This window comes from Lithobates pipiens, unplaced genomic scaffold (genome assembly GCF_037356315.1).
Source record: "Lithobates pipiens isolate NorthernLeopardFrog02 unplaced genomic scaffold, aLitPip1_a1.2 Scaffold_16, whole genome shotgun sequence".
Lineage (NCBI taxonomy): Eukaryota > Metazoa > Chordata > Amphibia > Anura > Ranidae > Lithobates > Lithobates pipiens.
Genome location: NW_027507748.1, coordinates 239,439,575 through 239,458,037, shown reverse-complemented (window position 1 = coordinate 239,458,037; position 18,463 = coordinate 239,439,575). Strand labels below are relative to the sequence as shown.

Below are 18,463 nucleotides of genomic sequence, written 5' to 3'. Positions count from 1 at the left end.
GCAGCGTCGCACGACTGCGGAATTGTCAGCGACAATTAAAGCGACAGTGCTAAATCGCAAAAAAAAAAAACGCTCTGATCTTTGGCCAGCCAAATTTTTGGGGCTGAAGTGCTTAAATGAAGAACTGAATACATACCCTTCAGTTCAGTTCTGGCTATGTATGGATTATTTTTTGGGGAATAAGAATATTGTCTAGTGTAACTTTTAGCCAATGTAAATTCTCTTATAAATCATTTCATGCTCATGTTTGGTTCTCTGTGTTTGTTTACACCTGCCTAGTGCCCATGGGGTCCGTCCTTTCTTTCTGATTCTGCTGGCTGAACGTGAGGTGCTGAATTCTTTCCACATTAACTCATAGACAGCAGAGATGTTTGCGCTGTATGATTTCTCAGTAAGGAGGCTCTTTATAGTTGTTACTCAATTTTCGAGCATCAATTTAACTATTCTCTGGTAGGTTCTCAGAAAATGGCAAGAAATCCATCTGTTTTAGAACAGAGTTTAAAATGGTGTTATAAGTAATTGTAATAAATGTATTAACACATAAACATAGCAACCATAATCTCCATAGAAAAAAAACACCCTACGAAAACCGATGAGTATAATAAGAAACTAAACGCTTGTATTTAGAAGGGGGGGGGAAAAAAAAAATGAAAACCTAGTTTCATGGCTGGATATGGCTCTTCCAGGAAAAGCTCTTAATTTCAGGTGGCACAACCTTCAACCCTTTCCTTCCTCAAAAGATGACGATTGCTTTGATCCTTGATCAAAGAAAGTAAATATTTAAGTGCAAAGAAGAAAACTGAAAAGTGATGGCTTTCGTTTCTAACGCCCATTTTAATTGGCCCTAAGGCTGTCCTATTGTCCCGTTTCATTGTATACACTTCCCTTTTTAATTGTTTAGGAGCATTGAATATGTTGTTATGTGCAAATACTAATGTATGACACTGTCAATAACACAATTATGCAATATGTACATGACTTGATGGGTCACATACAATGTAAAGATGGAGTCTCCCACCAAGAAGATACTTAAAGCGGACAGTCGGTGAAACTGGATCTCTGAATGGAGGACAGGTGGATTATAACGCCAACCCCTCCATCCATAGACCTTGTTCCATTCATAGAAGCTTTAGTATAGCGGTTATGATCGGTGGCGCAAAGGGTTACTTTAGTTTAAACCAATAAATTAATTTGGTATTCTTATTATTATTTATTTATATATATATATATATATATATATATATATATATATATATATATATATATATATATATATATATATATATATATATAATTTATTTTTCATTTGGTCTGGCTCTTTCTATTGGTGCTTTTAAAAATTAGGTGTATTAACCCCACTGCTTTAGAAGTTTACAATGGTGGGGGGTAGGGGGCAGGAATGGAGGAGGTTTTAAACAAAAAGAGGAGGAATCCGCATAAGGTATTACTTTTCTTGGGAATTTGAGAGCTTCCGCAGCAGAGTGGTGATACTGATGGAGGCAATGGTGAAGGTGCTTTTTACATTCCCTTTTACAAAACAAAATAATGTGTAAAGACTGAGGTATGGGGCCATCAAGTGTGGAGGTGTGCAATGCTAAATATATCTTATTTGCACAATACAAGCTGCAACCTTGATATCCCTAGACCTTGAGTTATAGGTTGCCTTCAGGTAACTGGACACTGGCAAAGCTTTTGAGGACATGCCCCTTGGGCGTCCCCTGTAACCCCCTTTTCTGGAGCCCAAAGAAGTGATCGGCAGCTGTAAAGTCTACTGCCTATTTCTGCATTAAAACTAATTGCTGACTGGTGCATTCTTTTGAAACAAATTCACAGCTGGTATTGCATTTTAGTCTAAAGTCTACTTGGCTGTCGCTTGCCTCACAATTTTTTCAATAACGCTCCCAGAGCAAGCATGAATGAAATCGGAGGAAATGCGGAACTCATGATCTGCATACGTGCTCAATTTTAGTGACCAATTGGTCTGTGCATCAACACAACAGGCATCTGACATCTTCAAAAGAGGAGTTTGGGAAAGGCAGTCTACTCCACCTTTTCTTACAGATGAACGGTTTGAACCCAGATATTCCATTTCACCTTCACAGGCAACACCCTTAAAGTGTATTTCCACTTTGTTCTCAAGCACATACCATGGGACTTTGTATTAAAGAGGCCGCAGAGTAAATTGGAGATTCTCGCTGTATGTAATCTGGCGGCGCTTGTCCCACCCACCTCCCTGTCCCTTCCGAAGCAGCAGTACTCTGAGGTGAGGCTGCAGATGGGCACTGATCAGGCTGCATTCATGCCAGTGATTCGGCTGCATTTGGGCATTGATCAAGCTGCATTGATGGGCAGTTGTGAGGCTACAGATGGGCAATGGTGAGGCTGCATTGATGGGCACTGACCCTTATTTTGCTTCAAAGTTCTTTATTCAAAATGTAATTTATTTATATTTTTTTCTCATGAAACTTTCCTCCTAAAATGAAGGTGCATGTTGTATGCTGATAAATACGGTAATTGTGAAAAAAAAAAAAAACTTTTTAATTCCTTCTTTTTCCCAAAAATTTACAAAATTACAACCTCAAAAAAACTCGCAATGCCTCCTATGAAATGCATAAGATAAGGTGCAGTGCAAGAACAGGTAAATTAAAAATGCAGCATTAAAAAAGTAATCACAAAAAAGTCCAACAAGAGAGGGGAAGAGGACTAAAAGTCCCAGCAAGCACCAAGAGGATTCTATGCGACAATCGCACAATTCAAGGAAGATGATGGGGACAGACCCTCCACCTTCAGAGCAATCTCTTCGCTGACCTTAAGGACTGGACCACTGAATTAACAGATGGTCAAATAGGCAGGTCCCTTCATAGGGTAAATGTTCCAGGCAAGGACAGGAACTCCAGTAGATTCCCCAGCATATACAACAGGTGCTCACTGTGGCTCAGTTACAAAGCCATTTTATTTTACGCCATTTCTATCACAGATGGCTGAGTGGTGTATAAGATGCAGGTCAGCAGCGGGTGACATCAGCTCGTAGCTAGTGCTAAGTTGGACCCACTTTTTTGTTTTCAGAACTGCTTTAATGTGGTTCTAAAGGCAAGTGGCTTTTTATCTGAATGAATTCAGATAAACATCTGTGTGCAGCCCCGTTCAAAGTAATTGTAAAGTCTTGTACGTTTTTGTAAAAAAAAGTTTTTTAAAAAGTTATACAGGCCTGCTCTGTGAAGTAGTTTTGAACAGAGCAGCCTGGATCCTCCTTCTTGGGTCCCTCTTTGCTGATCTTGGCCCCTCCCTTCTGTGGAGTGCCCCCACAGCAAGCACCTTGCTATGGAGGCCAGCCCATTCAGGCACGGAGCTGCTGTTTGGGCCCATCCCCCTCTTTCCTGATTGACTCTCTCTCCTGTCAGTCAGTAAATCAATGGCGCCATTGCTGTGTCTCGGTCAATCAGAAGGCAGAGTCCCAGACGGCCGAGGTACTCGTGGATATCACTGGATAGAGATGGGCCTCAGGTGAGTATTGGGGTGCTGAGGTTAGCGTTAAGATTAAAAAAACCTTCTGCCTTTTTATAACTCCTTTTTAATGCTTACCTGAGCCCCACCTCAATCCAGCGATGTTGCATGAGACACTCAGCTGTTCAGAATTCACTCTCCTGATTGTCCGAGACACAGCAGTGGATGCCATTTGCTCCAGTTTCGATCGATCAATCAATGTCAGTGAGCCTATGAAAGAGAGAGGGTGCGGCCGAGCCTTGGCCCCATGTCTGAATGGATACACGGAGCAGTGGCTTGGGTGCCTCCTATAGCAAGCTGGAAAGAGGGGCCAGGAGCGCCAATGAGGGACTCTAGAACAGGCGAATCTGGGCTGCTCTGTGCAAGACCACTGCAGGTAAGTATGTAACGTGTGTTTTTAAACAAAAAAAAGGGGGGGGAGCTAAAGTATCACTTGAATTCTTCATTGCATAGATTCAACAAGATATTAGAAATATTTATCAGAGATTTTGGTCCATATTGACATGATGGCATCATGCAGTTGCTGCAGATTTGTTGGCTGCACATCCATGATGCAAATCTCCTGTTCCACCACATCTTAATAATGCTCTATTGGATTGTGATCTGGTGACTGTTGAAGACATTGGAATACAGTGAACTCATTGTCCTGCTCAAGAAACCAGTTTGAGATGATTTGAGCTTTGTGACATGGCACATTGTCGTGCTGGAAGGTGCCATCAGAAGATGGGTACACTGTAGCCGTAAAGGGATGGACATGGGCAGCAACAATACTCCAGGTATTCTGTGGCATGTAAACAATGCTCAATTGGTACTAAGGAACCCAAAGTGTGCCAAGAAAATATCCCCCACACCATTACACCACCAGCCTGAACCAATAATACAAGGCAGGATGGATCCATGCTTTCATGTTCATGCAAATAATGACCCTATCATCTGAATGTCACAGAGCCTGTGAATTGTAGACTTCGTTTCCTGTTCTTGGCTGACAGGAGTGGCACTGGGTGTGGTCTTCTGCTGCTTTAGCCCATCTGCTTCAAGGTTTGATGTGTTGTGCATTCAGAGATGGTATTCTGCATACCGTGGTTATTTGCGTTACTGTTGCCTTTCTATCATCTCAAAGCAGTCTGCCCATTCCCCTTAGTCCAAACAGCTGCTGCTCAATGGATGGATATTTTTTCTTTTTCAAGTCATTCACTGTAAACACTACAGATGGTTGTGTGTGAAAAAACACAGTAGATCAGCAGTCCCTCACACACAGAGCAGGGATCAGTAAGTGAGATCAGTCTATTGTCTATACTATATTACTGTGCACAACACGGTACCGCCACATAGGCCCGCCACTAATACCACCATCGGTACCACCACCAATACCCTTACACATGCCAGCCAATAAGTAATGCACACAACTGAGGAGGCATATGCCACTCTTGCTATGTGATCAGTACCAAGATCAGAAGACCTGCCCACCACCAGCAGTGCCAGACCACAGGAAGAGGAGACCAGTACAAGTACTGGAATTGCACGCCCAACCCGAAGAATCCAGCCACTGTCCTACCTTCCCGATGCCCTGGCAAACCCCTTATGGTTGCCTGCCAACTCGGGATCCACTATAATTCCCCCCCCCCCCCCCCCCCACAGTGCCCGGCAGCCAAACGCTACAAATTTTTCCCAATTTGAGTATTTTTATTTCTTCTTCCCACAAGATTTACTGCAGAATATGGTGGACCAAACCAATCTGTATGCATCCCAATTTATTGCTGCCAACCTCAATTCATCCTACGCCCACATGTTCCAGTGGCGACATCTAACAATGGACACATTTTAAATTGTTTTTGAGCCTTACATTCAATATGGGGCTTACAAAAAAGAACAAACTCCATGCCTATTGGTCCACCAACCCCATCTACCACTTGCTGATATATTCTGCTGTCATGTCCAGGACACGATAAATGATTATGCGTTATCTACACTTCAATGATAATTTCCAGTGCCCTCCCCAAGATCATCCCAACCATGACAAATTGTACAAGATACACCCCCTAATCAATTCCTTTTCCCAGCGATTTACAGCAGTTGTTATCCCAGACCAAAAATATCTGTGGATGAGTCCCTTATACATTTTACTGGCCAACTGCAAGCAGTATATGCCAGGTACGTGTTGAAATTAAATTGTGTGATTGAGCCACTGGATACATGTTCACATTCCGTATTTATGAAGGCTAAGACTCCCATCTCCAGCCCTGTGTTTGTTCCACATATATTGGAACCAGTGGGAAAATTGTCTGGGAGCTGCCATAACCCATTCAAAAAAGGATACCACTTATATGTCAACTATTATACCAGCCTGTCCCTTTTTCGTCAACTTTACAGTAAACAAACCCTGGTCTACATTACCTTCAGGAAAAAACGGAAGGGCTTCCCACAAAATCGGCATTCATGAGAAATGAGGTTTTGGCCATGAAGTGGAGGGACAAGAAAGATGTCCACATCCTCTCTACTGTCCACAATGACACCTTTGGTGGAGATCCAGAGAAGTGGATTTAAACGATTAGATGCTACAACCTTATTTGTCAGCCAGAAAGGCCTGTTATTGGTATAAGAATGTTGCATTTCACTTGTTTCATATGGCCCTGTTTTAATTGGTTTGCTACCAAAACGCAACTCAAAACCAACAAATAACCTATCTCAAGTATATTGAAGACATCATCACTGCCCTGATTTACCAACAAGGTCCCGCCCCAGGAAGCATTCACTCTTATACTGTGAGTCGACTTCACAAGCAACATTTTCCCTATAACCTCCCCCCCCCCCATAGAATCTGGAAGAAGATGCCAAAAGAAATGCCGTGTATGCAGCAGAGGAGGATTTAGAAGAGATGCCAGCTATTCTTGTCCCTGATGTCCCGTCCAACCTGGCCTGTGCATCGGAGATTGCTTCAAAAATGATCACACATCCATCAGATATTAGTTCCCCTTATTAACAGACTGCCATTTCCTCTTTTCTAATACCTAATGTGGATCATTTGACTGCTACCATTTTTCTACCTTCCATGTTTTAATCAACTGACCCTGGCCTGTTTGACGATGTCTTTGCCTGCCGATTTTTAAACCACGTTTCTGACTTCGACGTGCACCAACCTCAGCCTGTTAATCAACCATGTTTTTGCCTGCCATTTGGACTGTTTTTTTGCCCTTCTACTTTAGTACACACAGGTCTCGCATATGTGAGGGGCTTCAGAATAGCGTTCTGAGTAGAGAAAAACTGTTTTTCATTTTCTGTGCTCCCAGAACAGGGTCTGGTTGCTCGGAGACTTCAGAGATTTGGGTGTTAGAAGCCTCTACCCCTGGCCCTAAACTTGATGGTCCTTCCTGCTGCCTGGACCAATACTTTTGGCTGTGCTGACCATATTGCTGCCTGTAATGACCCAGAACATTATGGACCATGTTTCTTCCTGCTGCTTGGGCCAATACTTTGGCCATATACAGTGCCTTGCGAAAGTATTCGGCCCCCCTTGAACTTTTCAACCTTTTGCCACATTTCAGGCTTCAAACATAAAGATATAAAATTTTTATTTTTTGTGAAGAATCACCAACAAGTGGGACACAATTGTGAAGTGGAACGAAGTGGAACGAAATCTATTGGATTTTTGAAACTTTTTTAACTAATAAAAAAAATGAAAAGTGGGGCGTGCAAAATTATTCGGCCCCCTTGCGTTAATACTTTGTAGAGCCACCTTTTCGCTGTGATTACAGCTGCAAGTCGCTTGGGGTATGTCTCTATCAGTTTTGCACATCGAGAGACTGAAATTCTTGCCCATTCTTCCTTGCAAAACAGCTCGAGCTCGGTGAGGTTGGATGGAGAGCGTTTGTGAACAGCAGTTTTCAGCTCTTTCCGCAGATTCTTGATTGGATTCAGGTCTGGACTTTGACTTGGCCATTCTAACACCTGATACGTTTATTTGTGAACCATTCCTTTGTAGATTTTGCTGTATGTTTGGATTCATTGTCTTGTTGGAAGATAAATCTCCGTCCCAGTTTCAGGTCTTTTGCAGACTCCAACAGGTTTTCATCCAGAATGGTCCTGTATTTGGCTGCATCCATCTTCCCCACAATTTTAACCATCTTCCTTGTCCCTGCTGAAGAAAAGCAGGCCCAAACCATGATGCTGCCACCACCATGTTTGACAGTGGGGATGGTGTGTTGAGGGTGATGAGCTGTGTTGCTTTTACACCAAACATATCGTTTTGCATTGTGGGCAAAAAGTTCGATTTTGGTTTCATCTGACCAGGGCACCTTCTTCCACATGTTTGGTGTGTCTCCCAGGTGGCTTGTGGCAAACTTTAGACAAGACTTTTTATGGATATCTTTGAGAAATGGCTTTCTTCTTGCCACTCTTCCATAAAGGCCAGATTTGTGCAGTGTACGGCTGATTGTTGTCCTATGGACAGACTCTCCCACCTCAGCTGTAGTTCTCTGCAGTTCATCCAGAGTGATCATGGGCCTCTTGGCTGCATCTCTGATCAGTCTTCTCCTTGTCTGAGCTGAAAGTTTAGAGGGACGGCCAGGTCTTGGTAGATTTGCAGTGGTCTGATACTCCTTCAATTTCAAAATGATCGCTTGCACAGTGCTCCTTGGGATGTTTAAAGCTTGGGAAATCTTTTTGTATCCAAATCTGGCTTTAAACTTCTCCACAACAGGTTTTACAGACCTGCCTGGTGTGTTCCTTGGTCTTCATGATGCTCTCTGCGCTTTCAACAGACCCCTGAGACTATCACAGAGCAGGTGCATTTATACAGAGACTTGATTACACACAGGTGGATTCTATTTATCACCATCAGTCATTTAGGACAACATTGGATCATTCAGAGATCCTCGCTGAACTTCTGGAGTGAGTTTGCTGCACTGAAAGTAAAGGGGCCCAATAATTTTGCACGCACCACTTTTCAGTTTTTTATTTGCTAAAAAAGTTTAAAATATCCAATAGATTTCGTTCCACTTCACAATTGTGTCCCACTTGTTGGTGATTCTTCACAAAAAATTAAAATTTTATATCTTTATGTTTGAAGCCTGAAATGTGGCAAAAGGTTGAAAAGTTCAAGGGGGCCGAATACTTTCGCAAGGCACTGTATCTGCCTACTGACTGTAGACAGTATTTCTGCCTGGACACCTCTGCCTGCTATCCGGACCAATGCTTTGGCTGTGCTGACAGTATCTCTGCCTGTATGAATTATGCAGAGTATTCCTGTGCCTGGATGATTGCGTTTGCTGTTGCTGACCACATCCCTGCCTGCTGCCTGGACCGATGCTCTTCTCTGTGGACCACTGCATTTCTAAAACCACTGGTAATATTTTGTTATTTGGTATGTGCCTGCTATTTATTAGAAATCTGAAGGGCCTTCAAAAAATGGGATTGGTAGTCTGAAAAGTATGTGTAATTTATGCTGCTAGAATGCCTGGAGGTGCTACTTGGATGTTGGGGCTAAGCTGTGTAAAATTCTCAAACGTGGCATCGCCATACTTAGGAGGAGTAGCAGAATGTATTGTGAGGGGTGTCATTTTTATATACATGCTATGTATTAGAAATATCTTTATAAATAGACAACTTTGTGTAATAATAAAATTAAAATGCATTTTTCTTTTTGTGGAAAAAAAAATAAAATAAATTTTTTTTTTTTCCAAACCTAGAAAAAAATTAACCATTTAAAAGGCTCATTATGCCTCATAGCTTATACGTTGGGGTGTTTGCTTTACAAAATAGAGTAATTTTTGTGGGCAATTCCATCATCCCGGTGCTCTAGGGCCTTCAAAAATAGGTGGTTGAGAAATGAGATGTGAAATTGAGAGCTCCTAGAAAGCTTGAAGGTGCATCTTCACTGTATGTGGCCAGGCTGTGTAAATGTCTCACACATGTGATATCGCCATACTCTGGAAGTAGCAGAATGTATTTTGGGGTGTAGTTGCAATTATGCATATGCTAATTGTGAGAAATAACCCATTAATATGAAAAGTTTGTGTTTAAAAAAATAAATAAAAAAAATTCTCATCTGTTTATGATGGTGGCAAGTTTTGGAAGCTCATCACAGGAGGACTCACTTATTGCTGTATATGGAATTAATAATCTTTTTTATATTATTATTAATAATAATAATAATATTTTATTTTTTTCAGAGCACTTTATATCTGGTTGCATATGGCAGGGCTCGACAAAACCCGGGCGCCAGGTCGCATTTGCAACTAGAATTAGCGACCTGGCGCCTGGGGCAGCACAGCTGGGGGTATGCTGTCTCCGCGAACCCCCCTGCGCGATCGCATTGGGCCGCGCCGCCGCCGGCCGGTAATTGAGCCCCCAGCTTTGAGGCCTTCTACGATCCTATGGTTCCTTCTGGAATCTGGCGCCCTCTTGTGGTGGCCGTTGGAATTACAACCAGCAATGCTAATGGATGCAATGCTAATTCCCCCTGCCTGCCAGCCTATCTTCCTTCCCTTTACTCAGAACCCCTAAACATTATATATATATATATATATATATATATATATATATATATATATAATATATTTTATTCTAACACCCTAGAGAATAAAATGGTGGTCGTTGCAATACTGTCTGTCACACCGTATTTGCACAGCGGACTTACAAGCGTACTTTTTTGGGGAAAATGTATTTAATTAAAAAAAAAAACAGTAAAGTTAGCCCAAATTATTTTTTTATATTGTGAAAGATAATGTGACGTCGAGTAAATGGATACCCAACATGTCATTCTTCAAAATTGCGCCCGCTCATGGAATGGCGACAAACTTTTACCCTTTAAAATCTCCATAGGCGATGTTTAAAAAATTCTACAGGTTGCACTTTTTAAGTTAGGAGGTCTGGGGCTATAATTATTGCTCTCACTCTACCGATCGCAGCGATACCTCACGTGTGGTTTGAACACCGCTTTCATATATGCGTTCGCTTCTGCACGCAAGCTTGGCAGGACAGGGCGCGTTTTTAAAATATTTTTTTTTTATTATTTTAACTTTTATTTTTATTTTTTTCACTGTTCTTTAAAAAATAAAAATAAAATGTTGTCACTTTTATTCCTATTACAAGGAATGTAAAAATCCCTTGTAATAGAAAAAAGCATGACAGGTCCTCTTATATATGAGATCTGGGGTCAGAGAGACCTCACATCTCATATTTACACTAAAATGCAATTTAAAAAAAAATTGTCATTTGAAAAAAAATAAAATGTCCCTCTAAGAGCTATGGGCAATGACTTGGAGACAGGTGAGGGGCTTGGGGCTATCTTCCCCTCACTCGTCTCCATGTCAGGAATGCCGTCACGGACCTGGCTCCTAACTTTTTTAGCTGGCTCCTAGATTCCAAGCAAATTTTGTCAACCCCTGGCATATGGTATAATCATACTTTTTTTTTTTTTTTTTTTTTTTTTTTTTTTTATCAATTTTTCATTGTATTATTCACATTAACACCCATCCATAGCGCGAAGTCTATCTGATCTTAACCACTTCAATACAGGGCACTTTCGCCCCCTTCCTTCCGAGCCCAATTTTCAGCTTTCATCGCTCTAGCGCTTTCAGTGACAATTGCGCGGTCATGCTACACTGTACCCAAATTACATTTTTATCATTTTGTTCGCACAAATGGAGCTTTATTTTGGTGGTATTTATTCACGACTCCGTTTTTTAATTTTTTGCAATATAAGCGCAAATAAGCGGAAATTTGGAAAAAAACCTATTTTCTTTTTTCTATTTTAAAAGAAATCCAATAAAATCAAATTTTGTCATAAATTTAAGCCAAAATGTATTCTGCTACATGTTTTTGGTAAAAAAAATTCCGTTAAGTGTATAATAATTGGTCTGTGTGATCACGTACATATGTGTGCAGGTGATCACGTATATATGTGTGCAGATAATCATTGGAGCATGTGATTTTAGTGGGACATATGTGGGGAACATGTTTTTATTATTAGGGACATGTGTTTTTATTATTTGGGGACATATGTGGGGACTGTGTTTATACTGTGTGGTGTGTTGTGTATTACACTAGACTGGTGATCAGTGAGTAAAAAGCTGTAAAAAACAGCTCATACTCACTGATCATCAGCCGGCTGCAGCGATCTGCTCTCCTCTCCTCAGCGATGACTTGTGTGAGGAGAGGAGGAGCCGATTGCCTAGCAACCGGCTGTTTGTTTACATCACATGACGGCCATGATTGGACACGCCCGTCATGTGATCAGGAGGGCCAATAAGAGAGCCCTCCTGCCGATCTGAGATGCGCCGTGTCCGGGTGACACGGGCGCATCAGGATCGCGCCGCTGCGCGGGCGATCCCGCTCCTTCTGATGGATGTTCCTGAACGTCCTATCAGAAGTAGACGGCTCCCACCCGGCCGTATATGTGCATTGGCCGGGTGGGAAGTGATTAAATAAGGCTTACCTGTAGGTAAAATGTACCTCTCCTAGACCTGTATAGTTTAGAAGATATTCACCTTGCATGCAGCCTCTGACATCAGCGGCACATGTGCTTTTAAAGTGGAAGTAAACCCACCTGTCATTTTCAGCCAAGGAAGCATCTTGGCCTCTGTTTAATCTACATCTGCCATGATGCAGCACATGTGATCAGTTAAGATACCAGCCATTGGATGGTTTGACAGCTTGGTTGAAAGCACAACCAATGGCAGTGTCACATTTATGGCATGTGCCATAAATGTAACTGTTGTATGGATGGGTTTACTTACACTTTAAGGTCTGGCAGATGCTGCCGGAAAAATCAGAGCTCCTTGCTGGAAAGAGGAATCCTGCGCGCATGCATAGAAGTGATGTCGTTGCGGCTCTGGCCTCTCACAGCGCCAGAGCCGCGAACCTGGAAGAAACGCAGAGGGAACACGTCGGCTCCCTCAGTGGTGATTGGGAGGCAATGTCGGCACTTCCTTCTAAGGTATTTCATACTGAACTAGTATGTGGTTCATACTAGCTCATTATTATGCCTTTTTTGCCTTTTCAGGTTTTGTTTTTTTCTCTTGCGGACATACGACCGCTTTAAGCTGCCAACGTGTGCTTGTGTGTGGTTTTATTTTATTTATTTAGTCAAATGAGGATGGAGAAAAGTGGATCCACGAAAGGTGGATGAAGAAATACACCCCCAGCTTGAGTTGTCGGTCTCGTCACTTTTCCTCCCCCCTCTCCCTGTCTGTATAAGTCTTATATAACACAAAATAGGTGAAAAACAAAGTGTTGTAGATATACCAAAATGTATTTGATTTGACTATTCCAAGAGAATTGTGTCATCTTTATTGAAATTCTGCTCTGTGTGTGTTTTGTTTTCACTGCACTTGATTTCAGGGTAGCTGGTGTTTTCCAACTCTGATTCTGCCACTATAGAAAACTGAGAGTAAACCTTTTTGCTCATAGGTATATTTGAAAATGCAATTAAATTCTTTGTCTGGCTAACTAATAATAATTATATATTTTTTCTTTCTTAGATGTTACAGGACTGTGCAAAAGCACGTAGAGAGGTGGAGTTGCATTGGAGAGCTTCGCAGTGCTCACACATTGTAAAGATAATTGATGTCTATGAAAATCTTTACCAGTCTCGAAAGTGCCTGCTTATTATTATGGAGTGGTGAGTCTGCTTTTATCAAAGTACTAATATTGCTCACATATTTCTAAACCCTATGACCTTGGTAAAGATCTTGTCTAAAAATTAAAACTTTAAGGTGCTTCCTGCAAATAAAAGCAATATTACCTGTCCTATGGCATTTTACTGCCGATCTGAACTTTCCTGAATAGCTCAGCTTGAAGAATTCTCTGCATCTGACACACTTCTGGGTGTGTCATATGATTGGTTCAGTGCTGTGGTTCCTATGGCCAGCTTCTATTTCACTACTTTGTCCCATAGTAACGTATTGGTGCGTCCTCATTCTTTGTTTGGCAAGTATCTGTCTAGTCTACATAAATATATATTAAAGAATGTTACCCAAACATTTCATATTACTGACGTGCCTGTTGAACCATGTACTTGTTTTTTAAAATGTATCCTGTCCTCGTATTGCTTCCTTTGTGTGAAATACCTGGTGATCCTGCTTGTTCTCCTGCTTTCCTATTTCAAGCTGACCACAAAGCATGAGAGCTCATTTATTCCAGAGTGGTCAGTTTATGGCTGTGCTGGGAGCCTGCCAGCCTGCCTGTCCTCCAATGGGCAAGACTTGTTCTGGCACTCCTTTACAAAGCATTCACTGGGAAGAGCAGTGTATGGGTGTTTCTCCTTCCCCAGCTCTCTAAGCACCTTATGCAACTGAGAAGAGGTTATGTGATCACTTGAAAAATAGAAGAAGGAAAAATGTATTATTAGAGCTGCATGATTATGAAGAATCGAAATCGCGATCTTTTCCTCCTCGCGATCTTGACAAAACATTTTCTAGATTCTTTGCAGAGAAATCTCTGCTGAAGCTGACCAGTTGGTAAAAAAAAAACCGGCTGTCTGCCAAGTAGTGCAACATTCCTCAGCCACAGACTATAACTATATAGCTAACTATAAACATTGTAACGTAAAGGATCAAAGGAATGAACTTGGTGTGTAAGGCCCCTTTCACACTGAGGCGTTTTTCAGGCGCTACAGTGTTTTAAAATGGCGCCTGTATAGCTCCTGAAAAAAAAAAAATGCCACTTTCACACTGGAGTGGTGCGCTAGCAGGACGGTGAAAAAAGTCCTAGAAGCATCTTTGGAGCGGTGAAGGAGCTGTGTATTCACCGCTCCTACCCATTGAAGTCAATATACCACTGGTTTTAACCCTTTTTCGGCCACTAGAAGGGGTTAAAACCATCCCGCTAGCGGCCGAATACCGGCGCTAAAACGGAGCTAAAAATAGCACTGCTTTACTGCCGACGCCCACACTGCCCCAGTGTGAAAGGGGCCTAGATGAGGGAAGTTTAACCACTTAAACATTAAAGCTTTTTCTGGTACTTGTTGGTTTCAAGTTAAAGCGGAGGTCCACCCTAAAATGGACCTCCGCTCATCGGAACCCCCCCCCCCTTCGGCGCCACAATTGGCACCTTTCAGGGGGGAGGGGGTGCAGTTACCTGGATAATCCAGGTAACTGCACCCACTTCCGGGATAGCTGTCTGCGGAAAGGGGCGTAGATTACGCCCCTTTCCGCAACTGCCCGCCCCTTTGCGCAAGTGCCCCGCTGCCTGCTGGGAAACGCACAGTTCCCAGAGGCAGCGGGGGACCGTCCGGATTGCGCCGCGCGGCTCGCGCATGCGCAGTAGGGAACCGGGAAATGAAGCCGAAAGGCTCCATTTCCTGATTCCCATACCCAAGATGGCGGCGGCAGGACCCGACAGACGACCTAGCGATCGGCTTCGGGTGCCGACATCGCGGGCGCGCTGGACAGGTAAGTGTCACTATTTTAAAAGTCAGCAGCTGCAGTATTTGTAGCTGCTGGCTTTAAAAAAAAAAAAAAAAAAAAAACGGTGGACTCCCGCTTTAAAATCCTTTATTTTTCTTGCTCGAAAATTTACTGAGAGCCTATATAATTTTTTTTATTTTTTGTAGCAGAGACCCTACAGGATAAAATGGCAATTGTTGCAATATTTTATGTCACACTTTTTGCACAGCGGTCTTTCAAATACAATGAAAAAAAAATACAAAAAAGAGTAAAGTTAGCCCAATCTTCTTCCTTTTTTTTTTTTGTAGAATATGAAAGATGTTACGCCGCAAGAATTGTGAGCGAATAATGATCTTTATTGTAAGCAAAAAAATTGTGATTCTCATTTTGGCCATAATCGTGCAGCTCTAATAATGCATGTACAATGTATGTATGGGTTTTTGCCTTTTCATTTCTATTTTAAACCGTATGGGTTATTTTACAATGAAGCCTTCACATATACCAACCACAGGCTATATATATATATATATATATATATATATATATATATATATATATATATATATATATATATATATATATACACATACACATACACATACACATACACATACACATACACATACACATACACATACACATACACATACACATACACATACACATACACACACCCTTGACTGCAATTGGTTAAAACAAGCTTGTGACCCAAGATCACAGTTAACTCGGTCAGGAGGGAGAGAGCAGAAGAAGATTCAATGTAGGGTTCAGTATTAAAGTGGTTCTGCACCTAAAAAAAAAAAAAATTAAAAGCCAGCAGCTACTAATATTGCAGCTGCTGACTTTTAATAAAATCACACTTGCCTGTCCCAGGGTCCAGCGATGTCTGCGGCAGATGACGAGCAATCGCTCGTCTCGCTGCTGCCCCCGCCACCATCCTCTGTCAGGGGATCGGGAAATGAAGCCTTGCGGCTTCACTGCCTGGTTCCCTACTGCGCATGCGAGAGTCGCGCTGCGCGTCTCTTCTGGTCCCCCGCTGTGTCCTGGGAACTGTGTGTTTCCCAGAACACAATGGGGGGGGGGGGGGGGGGCCGTCTGCGGCGGTCTGCCTGGAAGTGGGTGCAGATACCTGGATTATCCAGGTAACTGCACCCCCCCTCCCCCCTGAAAGGTGCCGATTGTGGCACCGGATGGGAGGGGGGGGGGGAGGGATCAGATTAGCTGAACTTCCCCTTTAGGGTGAAGAACCGCTTTAAGTTGGTGCTAGAACAGCTTCAACTCTTCTGGGAAGGCTGTCTATATGGTTTCGGAATGTCTATGGGAATGTTTGACCATTTGTGAGGTGAAGCACGGATGTGGATGCAAAGGCCTGGCTTGCAGTCTCCACTCTAATTCCTCCCAAAGGTGTTTCTTATAGGGTTGAGGTCAGGATTCAGTGCAGGCCAGTCAAGTTCTTCCACCCCAAACTCGCTCATCCATGTCTTTATTGACCTTGCTTTGTGCACTGGTCCAAATCATTTGGTGGAGGGGGGATTATGGTTTAGGGTTATTTTTTGGGGCTTGGGGCTGGCCCCTTTGTTTCGGTGAATATTTAAAATGATTTCTCTATAGCAGGAATATGCAATTAGCGGACCTCCAGCTGTTGCAGAACTACAAATCCCATGAGGCATAGCGAGACTCTGGCAGCCACAAGCATGACACCCAGAGGCATGATGGGACTTGTAGTTTTGCAACAGCTGGAGGTCCGCTAATTGCATATCCCTGCTCTATAGCTTCACGTTTAAGACGTATTAAATTACCTATTCAGAGTAGTTCTTGTGTTTTTATGCATTTGTTGTGTATTTTGTAGACCCTTTTTAGATGCTCCTGAGAAAATCTGCTACGATATAGTAATTCCCTATTTTTTTTTTTTATTTTTTTTTTTTTAACCTTTATTTTATTACTGACAATCAGTATGTTGCTAATTCTTCTCTTTTTTGTTCAGTCTTGATGGTGGAGAGCTTTTCAGTCGTATTCAGGACAGAGGCGACCAGGCATTTACAGAACGTGGTATGCACACTTTTTTATTTTTGGTGGTGTTTGTTTTTTGTTTTTTTGGTGGTTAGTGACTGTTCGTTTATACTACAATTTTAATTTGTAATGTGTATGTCTGGTGTGTAGGTAAAACTATTTTTGTTTCCCCCCTATTTTATTTTTGGATAGAGTGGGGAAGCATTGGGAACCTTGTTGGGTTTTTACTGCTTTCTGGATTTCCCTTCATTTACTGTCACAGTGACAGCAGTTTCAACATACAGTAAGTAAAAAGGAGGAAAACAAAACTCCCTACAGAATAGGGGAAGCTGTGAGTCCCTGTCTGTTTGTTGCTGCTGTGTCCTGGTTTCACTTTTTCCACTTAATGCCACAGTGATGGCCATTTTACCAGACAGAATGTGACTGGAAATGTCTATAATGGAGCCTCAGATAGCAGTAAAAAAAAAAACACAGGTTCTAATCCTACGCCATTCTAGAATTCATAATAAAAAGTTTGGGCTGGACAAACACTTAAAATCTTGCAGAGTCATTTTGGGCTGGGGGAGGTCAGGCTATCCATGTAAGGTATAAAGTGATTTTGAAAGGAAAATGTGCAGTTTCATTAACCGCTTCAGCACCCAAAGAATTTACTCCCTTCCTGACCAGAGCACTTTTTGCGGTTCGGCACTGCGTCGCTTTAACTGACAATTGCGCGGTCGTGCGACATGGCTCCCAAACAAAATTGACGAGTTCTCCCCACAAATAGTGCTTTCGTTTGGTGGTATTTGATCACCCCTTTGATCACGATTTTGAAAAAAAGCATTATTTTTTACATTTTGCTATAATATCCCAGAAAAGTATATATAAAAAATATTTTTCCTCAGTTTAGGACGATACGTATTTTTCTACATATTTTTGGTAAAGAAAAACCCAATAAGCGATTATTGAATGGTTTGCGCAAAAGTTAGTGTTTACAAAATAGGGAATAGTTTTATGGCATTTTTTATTAATAATTTATCATTTTTAAATGGGGGGGTGATCAGCGTTTTTTTTTTTTTTTTTTTTTCTCTCTATTGTGAATGCGACATTATGGCCGACACACTAAGGACATTTTTGGGACCACTCATTTATACAGAATTCAGTGCTATACAAATGCACTGATTCCTGTGTAAAATGACACTGGCAGTGAAGGGGCTAACCCCTAGGTGGCAGAGGTAGGGTTTAAGTGTGTCCTGGGGCGTGTTTCTAACTCTGGTGGGGTGTGGCTGTGTGTGACACATCACTGATCTCTGCTCCCGTCACTAGGCAGGATGGGGAGATGCTTGTTTACATCTCCCTGTTCTTCCTCCCAGTGAGGCATTCGCGGGTATCCCTGCAGCGATCGAGTCTGCGAAACCCGTGACCCACTAGCCACCACTTAAAGGGCAACGTACTGGTACGTGATTCTGCCTGTACGAGCCCTTCTGTCGACGTATATCGACCTACTTTTATGGCATCAGTTCCCTTGAAAACTACATGCGCCTAATTCAGGCAAGCATTTGCACAAGTATTGGTACAAGTATGAC

At 42.2% G+C, this 18,463-nt stretch overlaps 1 protein-coding gene across 1 annotated transcript in view; it reads left to right on the top strand.

Annotated features, from left to right (window-relative positions):
- MAPKAPK2 (MAPK activated protein kinase 2) overlaps window positions 1–18,463 on the top strand; it is a 95,164-nt gene that overhangs the window by 36,572 nt on the left and 40,129 nt on the right. The window contains exons 2-3 of the mRNA XM_077481204.1: window positions 12,984–13,123; window positions 16,873–16,937. Of these exons, the coding sequence (XP_077337330.1) occupies window positions 12,984–13,123; window positions 16,873–16,937 (205 nt within the window). The remainder of the gene's footprint in view (window positions 1–12,983; window positions 13,124–16,872; window positions 16,938–18,463) is intronic.